Genomic DNA, 17,988 nt, shown 5'->3' on the forward strand with positions numbered 1-17,988 from the left:
AGCAACAAAAAAAATAAAATAAAACCAGAAAAATCAATACCGTTAATTTATTTAGAAACATGAAAAAAAAAATAATCTTCAATACCCGTTCGCAATCATTGATTACTTTAATTGTTCGTTAAAATAAATCGATTGGTCGCGCCAATCATGATTTCGTCACATCCCGTCAAGACATACCTAAAAATATGTAGGCAAATAAATATGTTGCCATATCATACGCTGTTGACTTTCACTTGATTTTGGATAATTCTCGCTCAAAACTAATATATAAGTAAAAGTATTTGTCTCCGTACTCTAAGCAGCACGCAATTCAATTAACAAATAGTTATATTTTAAAACCTATTTAAGCATAGAGTATGTCAAAAAGGGGCCCTCGAGAATAACGCCATTATGTCAACCATCGGCGTCTTTGTGCCTAATATTTCGCTATTATTCCGCCGTCAAAACGACAATCATTACCTCTGCCAATTTTTTTCTATATATCCCATTGTTATGGGGGGTCTCATGCCCCTTTGCCATTTTTTTTTGGGGCCTTTACAGGTGGAGTGCGTTGAAGGGTTCCATTGTGGATATTTATCGTAGAATAAACTAATAATGTATTGTGTTGTTATCATATTTTCTGTATTCGGTTATATTTTGGTTCTGCGCCGTTTAGGGGCTGTAACCCTTATACTGTGTCAATAAAATTAATTTAGCTATGATACACGTGATTGGATCTTAAATAAGTTAAATGTGTGTTTTGTTTAATTTTAATTAACTTGTTAATAATAATGTGAATTAACAAATTGTTTCTAAGTTTTATTACATTATTCAATTTAATTCCATTAATTAGTTTTATTTAGTATTTTATTGATAACCTCAAATTTGTAGTACAATAACATTATAATGTCTTTGTTACAGCATTATTATATGTTAATCTTTGTAAGTGCATATTCAAATCCAAAATACATTAATCGATGCTTAAGTTATTTAAATGATTATGTAGAATAAAATTTTCAATTGTAGTTTTTTTTTATTTCATTTTTCATCCTATCTATATCTGACCAGAGGACTTTTTTAATGTTTTGTATTCTAAAGAAATATAGTAGTAAAAACGATAACACTGTCGGTGTGTCGGTAAACTATCAACCGGACTGTTTTCGTGTAACCAAAATAATTTAAATGATCTATGACTGATATCAATCTATCTAGTTAATTAATTACTTCAATATTATTTAAAATATAACAAAAATTACAAGTAACATTTCGATATAATCTAATCATATATAAAATTTTCTTAAATTAAATTATTTTTATTCACAAATAAACGTTCATGTTTTTCTTGTTTATAAAATCACTTTAATGACATTTGATATGTTATAGGCGTTTCTGAATATTTAAATTCTTTGCATCCGCATTCATAAAAAAAAACGTGACAGTTAAAAAAATCTTTCGATATATTAATATCTGTGTTCCTTTTTTAAAATAATGGCGGGAATATTTATAAGGGCAACATATATCGTGTTTGCAAATAGCTATAAATGATTCATCATTACACGGTAAGTGGTACAAATTGACAATGTTGTATAAATAATGAGAAAAATAGGTAAACGAGTTAAAATGTTCATAGTGATCATTATACGTATTTATATTTAAAAACATATGCAAAACATTACATATATATCAACTTAAAACAATATTATATCATTCCTAAAACCAATAAGTATTTTCTGGTTTGTATACATATTGTACAATTTTCACTGACACGATTAAGAGAGTTCGAAATTCAAAACGAATTTATGAACTGACAATTAAAAACAAACAAAACAACAAAACAAAAAAAGTATTTATATATATAAAATAACATGAATCGATTAATTGTTAGAAACTTTGACATTTATGCCATTTGTGACAGATTTCAAAATTTGTACTTTTTTTTTTTTTAAATAGAATCTGTCATTAAATATTTCAAGGCGTAAGCACAAAGCTAATCTGTAACGGTAGCTTTGGTGTACTTTAATAATCTCATTACTTATGACCGGCTGGATGTATTATGTTTTATATGTTCAAGGTTGAATGATTCTTTGTATTTATAAAAACATCCACATTATTCTGTTATTCATCGATGCGAAATAATACTTTGAAAACATTATTTACCGACTGTCTGGATTTCGGTTCTTGTGCCATTGATATGATTATATAATTATATTGATATTTGCATATTTATCTCAGATAGTACACGCTTGATTAGTTGTAATTATTCTTTATAACGTGAAAGCTCTTTAAAGTTTACGTTAACTTGCACTTGTGTAATGTTTTGTATTTACAGCGACGCGTTTAGAGGGTTTTTTTTTTTTTGTATTTTTATATTAGTTGTAAAGTATTTAGCGCCAGTCATTTCTGGACGTCCATCATATTTCATTGGCGACGCTCAGCGGGGCTCCATTTCTAAAGAAAGCGACAAATAAATATGGAATATACCGTCACGCTTCGACTTTCTTTGATGTGTTGCCATTTTGAAATTGAAGTGATTTTTTTTAAAATACAAAATTTAGTTTTATAAAATCATATTTATGGTCAAATAGAAATATTTACGTTTTTCGATGCATTCAGTAAGACATAAAGGATTTAGTTATTAATGCATGAGTGTATGATTAATATTGTTTTCAACAACTGTATTTCACTTCTAGTTAGTTTAAAAATTATGTTTATAACACTATATAAGTTACGATTTCTTCTCTGACACCAAGTTAATGTTAAGTAAGTAAGGTAAGTATTTCAGAATGCTGTATTAAAATCCCAAAAAATCCGAATAACTCTGGAGCAAACGAGGATCATTTTTGTTTATTTAAATAATTTTCTTTGCCAAAAACTATTTAAAACGCAACGTCATCCCTTAATGCATTCGTCAAGAAATTCTGTATCGTCATGGAAGCTGACGACTCATTCCAGAAGTCAAAATATTGATGAAATGTCTTTTAAGTTTAAAGAAATATTGTCCTTTGTAATAAATGACATTCAAACGAAACTAATTTTATTACAACATTTATATTACATGACCTATAATAAATGGATGTCCTTAAATAAAAAATTGTATTATTTTCCGTCAAGCCGATATATATTATAATGACGTAATTTATTTAAAAAAAGTAAAAAACGGTAGCATTTCATGATATATGTTTATTGTTCCTGGACGCTATCAAATAAACTCAAACCTGAAATGCAATTTGCCCTCTGCTATAGACAACGATCCTATTTTTCCGATTTAATAATATGAACTCTATTGTTTGTGCGTTAAGAGACACCGAAGCTTTTAAAACTTGTCAATCTATAAAGGGGCTAACGAGGTGGGTTTTAATTATTTTTAAACGTGTGTTAATTTAGTTTTTTGTTGCGGAACCTTTGAGCGGCGCCTTTTAGTTTTTTCCGTTTGTATAATCTGTGAAATGGCATGTTAGCGCCATTTTACTGATCTTTTTTTAATTATAATCGATATTCGGACATTTCCGGTCATTTCTTTACGGCCACCCAGATTTAGAGCTATTAGTAAAATCGTTATGTTTGTCATTATACTTATTTGTTACGGATTGTTAAAATTCTAACAGCTAATTCTAGCTGAATTTATAACGTCGCCACAAAGTTTCATTCACCTTACTACGTTAACAATACACCTCTATAACATATTGTGTAAAAGATTTTTAGTACTTAACTTAGGATTTCAAAATATAAATAAAAAAAATACCGTTTGGCTGAATGTAATCGAGCAAAATCGGTTCCGAAACACTCTCAAACTCAGCGAGAACCTTTGTCTGTCAAAGCATCTGTCAAAAAAGGCGGGAGATCGGAATAATAAAAAAAAAATAAAATTAAACCACAAACAAAGAATAATATAAAAAGCTTGCGTGTCTTCCACATAGGATACAGCCGGTGTATAATTGTACATAATACCTATGTAATGTAATTTGCGTCTGCGCGGCTATAATGACAGGGCGTAGCACGCATGCGCTGTGCACGGGGAGTTTTGAATACAGCGCTGGTTTAAACCCGTTTCAGAAATAATGTTTAGTTAAATATATTTTCAGATTTATAGATAGCTTAAGAATATAATTAATATTTTTTTATAATATTTAATAATTTTTTTGACCATTGGCAGTTTGAGTAACACCATGGACTTTTAAATACATCAGTTTATTTGTGTGTAAAAAAATATTTGTAGGTATTTAAATTATTAACGATGTAATTTCTTAAAATGATATAGATTATGTAAAAGTAATATATTAAAACAAAATTTCTTCAAATAATTCGACAAAACTCAATTATAAGTGTCTGTCATACGATTTTTTTTTTGTCAAATAAGATACTGACAACTATATTATAGCATTGGCTATAAACGATCTCGTAGTTACTTTGTATACGGCGAAGACCAGAAACAGCAGTTGCCATCGATGTGATTGGAATAAGGCAATTTCGTATAAGCCAGCACTTATTTTCTATAATCACATATGTAAATATAAAAACTATTTCGGCTTACACTTAATAAACATGTTTTATATTGTAATCGCCGTGTTTCTAATGACAAAATTTTTGTTTTCCGTCCCGCTCGCACACATCCTCTCGCTCGCACCCACTTTTACTTGATACTTATAGACGTAAATTAATTAGGTAATCAAAAATATAGTATTTTTTATAGCGTACTAAATAATTTATCATTTTCATTCACATTTTTATTAAAAAAAAATACAGGTTATAAATTTTTTTTTGTTCATATATAAAATATGTTATAGTATATAATATATATATTTTATTTATATGAGTACAGACACAGGTGAGATATTTGAAATTTTTTGTATATTACATTAAAGTGATGTCTATATGAATTGTGTTTTAAGACGTGTATACACCGCCGATACAATTAATTATAAACTATATTTATAAACAGGCCTACACTTATATTATAATAAAACATTAACCACAGTATTATTCAAATAAAAAATATATATATTTAATTTAAAATTATGTATCTTTCTAGTTTTAATAGGTTTTTGTAACTAGAACAATATATTTTAATACGAAATTTAACTTATATATAATTTAATATTTTTAAATATTTATATTTTTTATGTCTCCACTTGTACTAACTACGTTCGCTGACACAGCACTTACCTACCATACAACGTATAATACTATAATATGCTTTAAAACAACACAGTAAAGTTCAAAATTGAATCTATTATATAATATAAAGGTTCATTCAAAGGGTAATAATTAGTTCAGTCATCTATATCTCAGCTACCTGACGTGTGTGTGTCTTTTTGTTACACCACATATGAGAATAAGGTGAATTAAAAATAATACACAATTTTTTACAACTACCGACGGCATCGAACGTATTTCTTAACATGATTCTTTTCAAGGATCACATCATAATCAGTCTAGCCGTTTTTTTATATCCGTCGGAACACACGGACAGATAAACAATTGAAAAACGAATTATATTTTTTTAATTTTTTAAAAATATAATCGCAATAAAAAAGCATGCAGAATTTAGATTTAAACCCAACTGGCAACTAACATATATATATAAAGAATAAGATATCAAATATATTAAATTGTAATAAATAAAATGACATATATATAAATATATATGTCAATCTATATAACCTTATTAATATATATCAGACGATAAACAAGTAATTACTTAATGATACTATTTGCGAGTGCACCTACACACTCTAATGCACCTATGTTTTTCGGATACTGACCTTTTTATATTATTTTATAACTATATTATCCCATCTTGACACTTTCATCTCGTCTGCCCGTGATCACGGTTGCTGTTAAGTAACCGAAAAGTCCAGGTTATATACACAGAAAGTAATAAAAACCGCGTAGTATCAAAAAAATTTAGTCAAGAAATTACTTAATAACAAAAATTTAAAAGTATACGTCACTATAAGAATATAAATAAAATTTTCAAAATGACAAAAATCCGTATAAAATTCCTCTATACATATCTAAATATGAGATGAAATAGTTAAATGCTCATTTAAAATAAAACAACAGTTAAAATGTAGATGTGTATCTGAACCGTCGTTAGTTGCGTAAGAAGCGGGAGGCGTTAAGCGAATTACTCACAAGTACATCGAGATCCGTTAAATTTAACTATATCATAACGCGACTCCTCCCGTCCAGTTAACCAGGTCTTTTTTATTATACTAATTTTGTTTTACATCAAACTTCACATAGTTTGACATTTATTATCTGTGTTATATATTTTTATATATGTATTTAATTTATTTCATTACTTATAAATCCTTATAAAATATATGTACATATAAATATATTTATTTAAAGCAAACAAAGGGTTCAAAACACTTTCGTGCAACAAAAAAACCGACGCGGAAGAGACTAAGATTAATTACAATTTAATCTGCCATTTTGTTTTTGTGTCGAATGACGTGGCGGGAAACGGTATTTTAAACGTATCTCAAATAAGTTTTAACTTTTTAACATTTAATATATGCATTCGTTTTATTATACAAATAACATATATAATACAAAATTTATGAAATACGGATAAATATATTGTTGTAATCCACTGTTACGCACAAAAACTTAATTACAATGTAATTATCAGGAATCTCTTGAAGAAACAATGGACAATGGCGACGAGAAAAAAAAACAGATAATCCAAAGGTACAGCGAGTAGCTGTCACGTTAAAATTATACTATGGCGTCTTGTGATCAAGTCATTTAAGCAGACTGTACACTTGCTATTTTGAACTTTTTTTTTTGTATGAAATTTACCAATTTTCATATTTTTTTTTAAATCACACTTAAATATACAGTAATTTATCTATTTGTTTGTATTAAGACGTTAAACCTACTTATACATTAAGTCATAAATTATTTAGTATATCTAGTTCAGTAAGAATATATTTCAATCCCGTTTATTACAATGTAACAAATGTCTGTTGAGTTAATTGAGTTTTTTTTTTTAAATGACTCACATCAAGCAAAAAGTATTCATTTTCTTGTACATTACATTACCTTCTTTGTGTACTTGTTTATTTTAGTCATTCATATAGTTTTATAGACATGAATAGAATTAAAATTAAATGACAGATTAATTAAGAGTGTCAAATGAGTTAATAATATATATATACTACATATATTATTAACTTGGCAAAAGTTTTATCTATTCTGAAATACGAAATAAGAGATTTCTTAAAAGTATACAAAGATATTATTTTAATGTGAGCATAATTTTTATGTATTCTTAATTATATATAATTATTTTTAAAACAATGACATATAAAAATATAGATACTAATATAAATGTGACTGTCAAATTTAATGTTGCTATACTTAAAATATAATAAAATTTAACTAATTTCTATATTAATATTAAACATATTTATAGTATTTTTTACTTAATATTGTTATATATAAAAATATACTTTACTTGAATGTATTAAGTCTTTATATTTCATACATACTTAGTAATATTTTATGTACTATACAATATTACCAGGGATATTTGTTAGATATACATATATAACATATAAGATATAATAATATAATCATTAATTCATATAAAAACAATTACTTTATAAACTAATATTTTTGAAAAAAATAAATTTAAGACGATTCAATTTCAGGAATGTTTTATAATACATATATTTAAAAAAAAACTTGATAAATAATTTTACTATTGCAGAATACCCGTCATTGAAATATATTGTTAAGTCTTCACCTTTATATTTAATTAGTAGAAAAATTTATTTTTCACGTACTTAGAGACAGAAATAATCTCAAATATATATGCATATAGATAATTGTAATCCCTCATTCAACCAATTTCGTCTTAATTAGACTTACACTGTACACTTAATGTCTGCTCTAACGATGTGTACAAGTGTCGGCTGTATCTAAATACGTATCTGACTATGACTTAATAATTGTAACCTTACCACACGTTTGTATTTTCACACATCACGAGATGCGTTTGTAGTTTCTCATTCATAAATTAACGATTACTGAATGAGATACGGGAAACGGTTCGTGTGTAGCGATTCAAACTTGTACTAAGAATACTGAACGTTTTATTATTAATACGTTAACTGTTAGCGTATTAGTTAGGAACGTAAGGTAAATAAACACGCGGAAGTGATGACAATAATTTATAAATCTATATAATAGTAAATAAAGTACTCATTACTTCAGAAGAAATAATCATTAAGTAGGTTTTATTGGCTGAGTTTTTAACGAAAAAATATACTAACATACAATTCTCTAACTATTAAGTATGTAAGAAGAATAATTAAAAGAAAAAAATATATTTATATCGATATTCATGTACTTATAATTGGTTTATATACTTTAAACAATAGTACCTTCTTCATAAGACGGAATAGAATATATTTTTTTAAGTATTACCTATGTAGTGTAGATACTTGCGAGTTGTAAGTTGTATGGATGGACGCAGGGTAATAACATAACCTTAAAAATGCGAGCAGCGATGGGGGAATTACACCTAAACGAAGCAATAACTACATGATTTTAAACATACTCATTATCGGCTTTTATTATCCATTTTTAAGACGCTGTTTTCATAATAATATGGAATTTTTCATATAAAAAAACATATTAAACACATTTAGTATACATATATATTATTTATATGCTATACGAAATATTATAATGTCATTAGTTTTCCCTCCAAATCCCAGTGGCGCCATCTTTAGCTGGAGGGCGCGGCGCGTGTGTGAGTTTTTATTTTTTAATAAAATCGTTTATAATTACAGTCATTTGATGTTTTACGTATTCCAGAGGGCTAGCTTAATTGTTGGCGGCAGCGATCATATTTTTTGTTTAAAAAAATATTAGCTTTTCGCCTTATGATATTATACTCCGATTACGATATGATGAATTGTAATATAGTGCAAAGGTTCATTGTGATCCAGAGATACATCGATTGATATAAAAATAAATATAAAACTGTATTAACTTTGAAATAATCTAAAAATCATCCATAGTGAATCGGCCATTAACTAATTAAATTACAGTACATTTGCCGCGTTAAAAAAAAAACTAAAGCCAAAAGGCCCGGCGCCTCTGACACTTGCCTTTTGTTCTGACACGCCCCGGCGCCATGATTCGATGGATTTCATCTGTAATATTGGTATTCGGATGTTGGATTTACGTTCAGAAACGTCTATGATGACTGTGGAGCTTAGTTAGCGCTTTGATAAATTCATTTTACGTTATAAATGTAACACAAAAAGCGAGATTTATCATTCAGTGCTCATTAGTCTTTATATTAATTCCGCGCTCGAAGTTAACAAGGATGTTTGACCGGTTTATTTTTCGGTAAAGAGATATGATATTTATAATGTCATAAAACTTTTAATAGAAAATGTCTCAATTAGTTAAGTTTATTAAAAAATAATAATAAATGAGATCAATAAAAGTATAAAATTCTTTAGTCCACACATTTTTTATGACGTCCTAAAGCAATGAACCAAAGCTAAACACCGTCGTATAATTTGCAAAAGGATTCGCGACCAATAAAAGCAATTATATACACAAATCCTTAAAATCGTCCATTTCTCTATTATTACATTTGTTTCGACCGACACAGGTAAAAGTAGCATTTTTTTCGAAAGCCCTTCCCGCCGAAGCACGAGTCGGGCGCCATCTTTGTTTTTTTTTTAATTCTGCGGTTGCGTTTAGGATAGAAGATTGCCGTAGGCCAAAACAGTCAGTCAAAAGTCACGCGTTCGGAAACTCGAAAAAATAAATAAAAAATATAAAAGGGTCGTGAATGATATAGTTTTTTCGGTAAATTAGAGATTTGGGGCACAGGTTTTTAAAGAGAAATTGCGTGCTGGACGCCTTTAATGATACGTCTGGTGATTTAAAAGTTTTCAGAGCTTAGGGATAGGATTCCTTTTTTTGTTTTCTAGGTATCGAAAGACGATCACAGTTATACGGTTTATTCAATTTGTATTATAATAGTCTGGGTAATGCTACCTAAATTTATCAACGTATTTCTTTCTTGTTAACTTGAAGCTTCCTTCACTATATTGTTCCGCAGCTGTGTTAAATTTAATGACAGAGAAAGCCTGTCTGTTTTAATGTTTTTCTATGTCTTTCTCTTAAAATATCCCTTTTATCGTTTTATATAAATGTACCAACTACACGTCGATATACATTTTATAGTCAATTACGAAAATAGTACATCACAAACCTCGTGAAAGATACATCATCCTTATTTTACATACTATTTCTGAGATACTTTAAAAACAAATTGTATTAACAAAATTAGATATAAGTATATAGTTTGCGTTTCTGACAGCTCGTAATGAAATGCCCGAAGTAATTTCGAACTAGCTGAAGATATAGCAAAATTTTAAATATATTTTATTAATTTGTCTAACGAGTGATAATATAAAAAAAAAACATGCCAACTTACGCTATACATATTTATTATATTTAGGACAAGATTAGTAAATAATAAAATGTTTCATAAGTTAAATTACGCTCTCTCAAGTTTGTGTCAACTATTTGTTTTTGTAGTGATGTGATAAAAAATAAACCAAGGCATTTGTAGTCGAATAATCTCTTTAACTTTAAAATTGTTATACTTAAATAACAATATCATTTTTTTGTTTGAAATAATAATTAGTAACGTCATTTAATGGATTAAATGACGTTACTAATTATTATTAATATTATTAACTGTGTCTCACTAGCAATGACAGTATTAACAGCTATCACAAACTTAAACTCTTAGCGGCTGTATTCTAATGGCACTTACTGCGTTGCTAAAACAAATTGTGCATATAAATTTTAACTACAAAACTAAACAGATAGAAAGATTATAATTATATTTTATAATAGTTAAAGTTGTGGACAGTAAATTAAAATTTATTTAAATCATATATCTAATACGAATGTAAGTGAATTAGTTTCAAAAAAGCTAGAATGAAAATATAATATGCATTTTTATAACAAATAGCAAAAGCAAAAATATTTTTAAAAATGATGAATGTTAAAACTTCTTAAAATTATGACAAGATATAAAAAAAATATACAGCGCCTAATCGGTAATATTAGCAACATAAAGTATATTGAATACAATCGTGATATTTATGCAGGCGCTGTGGCATTAAATATATTTTTTCTTTACATTTTCGAAATTTCTTCAATATTTATATGTATTTTTTTATAATATCATGTCTAAAATTCTAATATTTTCTCGTGTAAAATTTTTTTAAATTGGAGATATAATATTTTTTATCTATTTTACAGATGCATTACAGCGGTAGGTATTTATTGATTTCTGTCTGCAAGACACACCTCTAGATTGTCATTGTTTTGTCAAACTTGTTATACAAATATATCTAACCACTAGAATTACTTGTTGATTTAGCTAATTTACATAAAATTTACTTGTTAAAATGGCGCGTAATGTACTTAAACTTGGTGCGTTAGAGGTGCAAAGGACGGCGTTTTTCCTCTGTGACATCCAAGAAACATTTAGACCACACATAAAACATTTTGCCGAAATTGTTAAAGTCGCGAATAAAATGGTATGTATCTTTATTACATAACGAGATATCAATATTCATTAACATTTATTTTTATTGCACAAGCAAAATATAATTTTTTTCAATGCGTCATAATTAAAAAGTGAAAAATTAATGTGTGTAATAATCTATATAAATAATTTAAATAATACAACTAAGAACATAATTATCATATCATTAAAGGTGTGTGTATCATTAAATTCCAGGTGGAAGCAGCAAAGCACTTCAACATTCCAGTTTATGTGTCCGAGCAATATCCAAGAGGCCTTGGTCACACAACTAAGGAAATAAACACTGACAATGTTGCTCTCGTGTATGGGAAGACCAAGTTTTCCATGTACACCCCAGAACTACAAGCAAAATTGAAATCAGATGTACCGAATTTGGGTTCGGTAGTACTATTTGGAATCGAGGTGAGATCAAACTTTGTTGTTGTTATCAAATAAAGTTTTAAATAGCATTTTAAGCAATTTCATAAACATTTTATATCTTGCTTTATATGCAATAAATTATAGAAAAAGTTTGTCTCTTTAATAATTCCATACGAAATAATGACAACATAACAAGCAACTTTGATTTCCAGGCGCATGTATGTATCGAGCAGACAGTGATAGATCTCCTCAATGAGGATTTAACGGTTCATGTTGTTGCCGACGGTGTATCTTCAAGATCTCTACTGGACAGAAGCCTGGCACTGCAGGTGAAGTATCATTTAAGATTTCAATTGTATGATACAAATGATTAATATTATAATGTATATTTTTAGTTATTTTAAATAATTATTGGCATACATATTACAACTGAATATGCTCTTTAATAATATATACATCATATAATTTGAATTCTTGGCTTGAGTATATTGTTTTTTAATTTATTTTAACTTTTCATAAACCATCTTTTTTTAATTTTTTATTTTGCTATACTTCCGAATACACACAAACAGCCATTTATATGTTTAAAGTGATTTTAATGGAGGTAGCAATCCGTTTTAGGGGTCATCATTAAATAATGTCACATAGGAAGACACTTTCAAAGGAAACATCATAGCTTGTATGTTCAATTGATAATATTACAAAATAATGTTATATATATAGACCAAAAACCGTTATAAGGACACAGACATCACATACATGAGATTTAAACACCGAAACCTCCCGTTTTTTTATCTGGTTAACACATTCCTTCCTTCATCTTGCATGTTTTGTTACAGCGTATGCAATCTATCGGCTGCTTCGTAACAACAGCCGAAAATGTTTTGTTCAAATTACTAAAGGACAAAGAGAACCCGGTCTTTAAATCGATATCTAAAATGAACAAAGAGCCGACATTGGATACATTTTTTAATATCACAGCTAAAATATGAATTTTTATATATGATTTACATGATAATTTAATATTTTAAGTCTTTCCATGCTTCGTTTTGTTGAATTTTCAATTTTATTTCATTATAATGTTAGGGAAATTATAATTTTGTATATAATGAAGATTATTTTTTGTTAAAATATACTTTGTAAATAAAATTAATGTGAATAAATTTGTTTTGTATATATATTTTTTATTTCTTACATTTTTATTTTTAAGATAATCTTAAATATGACATACAACATATCATTGTGATAATTGATCATTGATTTATTTTCAGCGTCTCCAATCTATCGGTTGTTTTATTGGCACATCGGAGAATATATTGTTTAAACTCCTCGGTGACAAAAACAACCCGGCCTTCAAGCCCATATCCAAACTGAATATAGTGCCAACAGCGGATGAGTTCGGAGGGAAAGCTTAGGGCAGCTTATTTAACACTTAAAACTATACCAAAATGTATCTAATATATGTGTATATCTTCTTAGATGTGATATCCGTCTTGTTAGTATATTGTTACTAGTCTATACGCTCTGTGTGATAATTATTATAGTTTGATAGGTATTTATATAAATGAAAAATTAATATATTTGGTGAATTCAAAGTTTATTTGTGTATGTTATAAATAAATATGTGAGACGATCACTTCAACAGCGACCACTTGAGTTGCTCCCTCGCTGATTGTAACACCTGTAACAGAGGTACGATTAATATATATATATATATATTATATGATAACTATAATTTTAATATATTATTGTAATTGAACGAATTTATGTAATTTAACTTAGACGCTGTCAAGACTCGCTTCTGAACTGATATTTTTGATGTCTATTAATAAATATGCCTATTAGAATAAGTTTACCCTTCGTATGTTAGTGTCGGTTTCCTGAATGAATCTATTTTGAATTTTAGCATATATGTGTGGTCGAAATGTAGTCTTCAATGACAAAAAAAATATTACATTCCTCGGTCAATAAACGTGTTTCAATGCAGACCCAGATAAATGATATTTGGTTAAAAACACAAACATTATATATGTCAATGAAAAGTTAACTTAAAAATTATAAACACGTTAATGTATGTAATTAGTTCGGAATGTTAAAAATACATGTCACAATGTCTATATATATATATTGGTTAGGTTGTTTTAAATATGGCTTTCATCATATATATATATGTTCAGTTTTTTTCATTGACGTGAAGATTTTTTATTTATTATTTATATGATATTTTTTATCTATAATCTAACGCCACTAACCAAAAAGAGGAAGATCTATTATCTATGGCCTATTTTTCATAAAATTTTTGAATAACGTGTTTAGACAAGTTATTGATACGTTGACTAGAGCCGAGCCCTAAAAATTTCGAAGATAACGCTCAGCCTGATATCGATAAACATCGGTGGATAGATTAGTTTTATTTTTTTAGAATTAACAGGATATAGTCTGTATAGTGATAAAGTTCTATTTCCGGTCGCCATTATTTTGTTAAAATACATCAAGAATACCAAAAAACATTGTATAAATAATGATTATCACATTTCTATTATATAAAATTAAATATTACTTATGATGAAAACCTATTTATTAATTAACATGAAGATTTACGTAAGGAATTAAAAAAAAAATAAGCTCTATGTTTAAAAAAAAAAAACAGAAAGGGTAAAATAAAAACAAAATATAAATTAGTGTACTATATATTACAGCAACTGATGACAAATAAGCGGACAACAAAAAAAAGTATCTAAAAATCGCTAATAATTGGAAAACCATCTAGAATATTTTTTTGGTCCCAAAATAAAAAAAAAAACAATTTTCCGTCAAATAAAAAATTAATTCTCAATGGTTTTCGAACGATTAATTCAATTTTAATGAACGCCTTTCCTTGCACTACTAATAGTTATTCACTAAGTTGTATAGAACCTGAAATATGGAAATTTAATAAGAAAAAAAATAAAATAATATGCTAAAATTCTCAACAATGAATTCGACAGACAGAAGCATGAACAAAAATGAAATATTCATATATATATATATATATATATATGATATATAACTCCGTGGCACTATCTAGGTGAACCTATATCTATGTACATATATATAATAATTGTATAGATTAAAAAAGTTTCTTTAATACTATAGTAGTTCAAATTAAATTCGAACCTCTCATTAATTATATTAAAAACCATTCTTTATATTACAATAAAGAAAAATCACGCGCGAAATATAAAAAGCTTTTCGTGATGAAAAAAAAAATAGCAAGACATACAAAATAAAAAAAAATATTTCACATAAAACCTTTTATATGGAAAATCATAGCTTATTATGTAGATTTTAATGTGTCTGATTTAGCTACTCATTAAGTAAAAAAAAATAGTTTTTTTTTTCAACTAGCAATACACAATACAAACAGAGTTGATCGCTGTAACACCACGAGGGTAGAAGAGTATCGGTTAAAAATGTATTTAGTACAGGGTGTGTATATACAATATATTCTGCAGGAAATATATATGTATATATAATTCAATAACTTTTTTAAACCATATTTTAAATCCCCTGTACATTATACCTGACTACCAAAACAGGTCATTGACCCGCTGCATTACCTGAACAACGGTCTGCTCTCCGAGCGGTACATCTTCACCTCTCAAGGCAGCTCTGCCAACTATAGAACCTGGATCTGAGTCAAGAATCACCCTGTATAAACATTCATATTAAATTAGGATAACCTTAAAGACACAAGCAGGATTCAATCGGCTTGCCTTGGTATATTAAATTTCAATTACTTTAACAATTGAGATAGCCGTACCATTTTTCATACAATATCTCCTATTGTTATAAAATTTTCATACAAGTATGTCTTAAAATATAATATCTAAAATTAGATTTAAAAAATCTTTCAGACCTTTAAATTATTATTCTTACAATGATTAATTTCATTTATTGTGAACGGACTAATGTAATTCTGTTTTATATATTTCCTGCCAACGAAACAAGATAAATTATGTAAATAAAGGAAAATACATCAGATGTACTAATACATGGCTTTGTATACAAGTTTATTAATACATTACATCTTAATATTACTACTGTTATTTTAAGTATTATAAGGATTTCGTTTACATTTTCTATCTTGTCTCGTTGGATTATAAAATAAGAGACTCACCCGCCATCACAGATCTCATCGAAAGCGAGCATCACGGAATCCAGATTGTCCATAAGAACTCTTTTCTCAACATTCCGACGGAGAAGTATACTGACTGACTCATAAAGGGAGTTTAGAACTGATTGGAGCAATAACTGAAAAAAAAACATATTTTTATATTATACTATACAACTATGTAATTACATCTAAATGGGTGCGGTAATATTTATATGGTCATTTAAAAAATTACACAAAATATTTCAGAGATAAAATGATCTCTGTACAATATATTAGGTGTGAAATATTTAAAATTATTTGGATCGCTAGGTAATATCTAGTAATATATAATTCAGTAATATCTAGTAATATATTACCTATACATACCTCATTCTCATGTGAACTGCCCATGGCATAGAAGAATAGGTCCACATTACTCTTGTATACACAAGTTAAGCCGTCCAACATAATGATTTCAGCATTGGCCCTGGAATCATTATCATTTTTTTAAAATATATATATGTATATATATATTAATATTCAATATTCAATATTCAATATATATATTGAATATTAACTTCACCCGTATACTGAGTAACATAGTTTAATAGTTCGAATTAAAAACAAAATGTCAGGTAAGTACAATCTTATGTGAGCTTCATTACCACATTTTACCTGCATTACCCTCTTTCTATGCTAGTTATATATTTACTTCATTGTATAAATACGTTTTTATTTGTGCTCTTACTAAGAAAATCAAGAAAAGCTCTTTCTCAATATTTATATTTTTTCTTATTATTAATGTCATTCTCATTATATATGTATGTTAATATGTTTAGTACCTATGGGTTTTGTTGAACAAGTTCTTTTCGAATGCCTTCTGCTCTTTGGGTGTCGGTAGAATGTCTTTATCATAGTACTTGGCAAGGATTCTGTTGCCCTCATTGTCAAGTATGCACATACCTTTGACAATGTATAGCGTCGGCTCCTGGAATTGTTTGTTTTTATAGATTAGTAAACATTTGTGGTGGGTGGTTGTTTTAAATATGGCCTTCAACCGTGCAAAGACGTGCACAGTATATTCTGCCAGTGTTGTGTTGAATGGTATAGACACGATCTGGGATTAACTTAATAGTATACATTTTTATTTCGTAAATTCTTGTGTCATCAAGTTATTTCACAATAACTATGTGTTTCTATATTTGTTTGATTGTAATGTCAATTTAATCAATTGGTCAAAAAAATTAATGTTATCAATACATCATTTTTTGTTCATAAAGTCTCTTTTGACAATATACAATATCTATATAAAACTGTTAAAACTCTATCAATAAATATTACCTATATAAATATTCGGTAATATAAGTATAAAAATAAAATTATGAATATAAATAAGACTTCAAATAAGATTTTGTCGGCGTACATCAGTTCAACATAAATAAGAATATATCCTACAGAAGTATTGACATCTATTGTTTTACTTACAAACAGAGATCCTTCTAAATTAGTGTGAACCATTTTGTTTATGTCGTTCACTATATAGATATTTTAAAATCAATATATTTAATTTACAACGCTTAGTAGAAATATGTTTGATGAAGTTTAAAATCGACAATTGTGACGTGACAATCTGCAATACATCGATGACATATAAATAGTCGCAGACTATAAAAATGCGAGCGAATATTTGTACCTAAAGATAAAATAAAAGTTAAACCAGGTGTTTCTAGTTCACCCATTGGATATTAGACATAAAATAATTAATTATATTATTAAAATTTAAGTATTGATGTTTTCCGTAGCATCTACCAACCGTCTTCATCAATCAAATTTAGTTTCTTGTTACAGTTTTTCTCTTTTTTTGAGGGTAGCCGCATATTTACAAGTTCAGTGTAGTATTGTTATGCAT

At 27.8% G+C, this 17,988-nt stretch overlaps 2 protein-coding genes across 4 annotated transcripts; one reads left to right on the forward strand and one right to left on the reverse strand.

The window, feature by feature from the left end:
* Positions 1–11,350: 11,350 nt before the first annotated feature.
* LOC116776240 (isochorismatase domain-containing protein 1-like) lies at positions 11,351–13,794 on the forward strand. 2 transcript variants are annotated; one of them, XM_032669383.2, is made up of 4 exons: positions 11,351–11,576; positions 11,780–11,986; positions 12,157–12,273; positions 13,216–13,794. In XM_032669383.2, the coding sequence occupies exons 1-4, from the start codon at positions 11,445–11,447 to the stop codon at positions 13,357–13,359; spliced, it is 600 nt and encodes a 199-aa protein (XP_032525274.1). In that variant the 5' UTR covers positions 11,351–11,444; the 3' UTR covers positions 13,360–13,794. The 2 variants fall into 2 exon arrangements, with proteins under 2 accessions (XP_032525274.1, XP_032525273.1); XM_032669382.2 differs by lacking the exon at positions 13,216–13,794 and adding an exon at positions 12,784–13,118 and having other exon boundaries at positions 11,352–11,576.
* Positions 13,523–17,725, reverse strand: LOC116776241 (coatomer subunit zeta-1). 2 transcript variants are annotated; one of them, XM_032669386.2, is made up of 6 exons: positions 17,565–17,725; positions 16,922–17,067; positions 16,467–16,566; positions 16,104–16,237; positions 15,544–15,634; positions 13,523–13,625 (listed from the first exon to the last, which is right to left on the reverse strand). In XM_032669386.2, exons 1-6 carry the CDS (start codon positions 17,595–17,597, stop codon positions 13,578–13,580), a joined length of 552 nt encoding a protein of 183 aa, XP_032525277.2. In that variant the 5' UTR covers positions 17,598–17,725; the 3' UTR covers positions 13,523–13,577. The 2 variants fall into 2 exon arrangements, with proteins under 2 accessions (XP_032525277.2, XP_032525278.2); XM_032669387.2 differs by lacking the exon at positions 13,523–13,625 and adding an exon at positions 14,619–14,860.
* Between the last annotated feature and the right edge of the window lie 263 nt (positions 17,726–17,988).

The sequence above is a fragment of the Danaus plexippus genome, chromosome 28 (genome assembly GCF_018135715.1).
Source record: "Danaus plexippus chromosome 28, MEX_DaPlex, whole genome shotgun sequence".
NCBI lineage: Eukaryota > Metazoa > Arthropoda > Insecta > Lepidoptera > Nymphalidae > Danaus > Danaus plexippus.

Bases quoted from the DNA above. Each gene is read 5' to 3' on its own strand.
- LOC116776240 (XM_032669382.2), top strand. From the start codon at position 11,445: ATGGCGCGTAATGTACTTAAACTTGGTGCGTTAGAGGTGCAAAGGACG. The intron at 11,577-11,779 runs GTATGTATCTTT...ATTAAATTCCAG, and splicing joins TTAAAGTCGCGAATAAAATG to GTGGAAGCAGCAAAGCACTT. The intron at 11,987-12,156 runs GTGAGATCAAAC...TTTGATTTCCAG, and splicing joins TAGTACTATTTGGAATCGAG to GCGCATGTATGTATCGAGCA.
- LOC116776241 (XM_032669386.2), bottom strand. From the start codon at position 17,597: ATGGTTCACACTAATTTAGAAGGATCTCTGTTT. The intron at 17,068-17,564 runs GTAAGTAAAACA...AAACAATTCCAG, and splicing joins ATTTAGAAGGATCTCTGTTT to GAGCCGACGCTATACATTGT. The intron at 16,567-16,921 runs GTACTAAACATA...TAATGATTCCAG, and splicing joins TTGTTCAACAAAACCCATAG to GGCCAATGCTGAAATCATTA.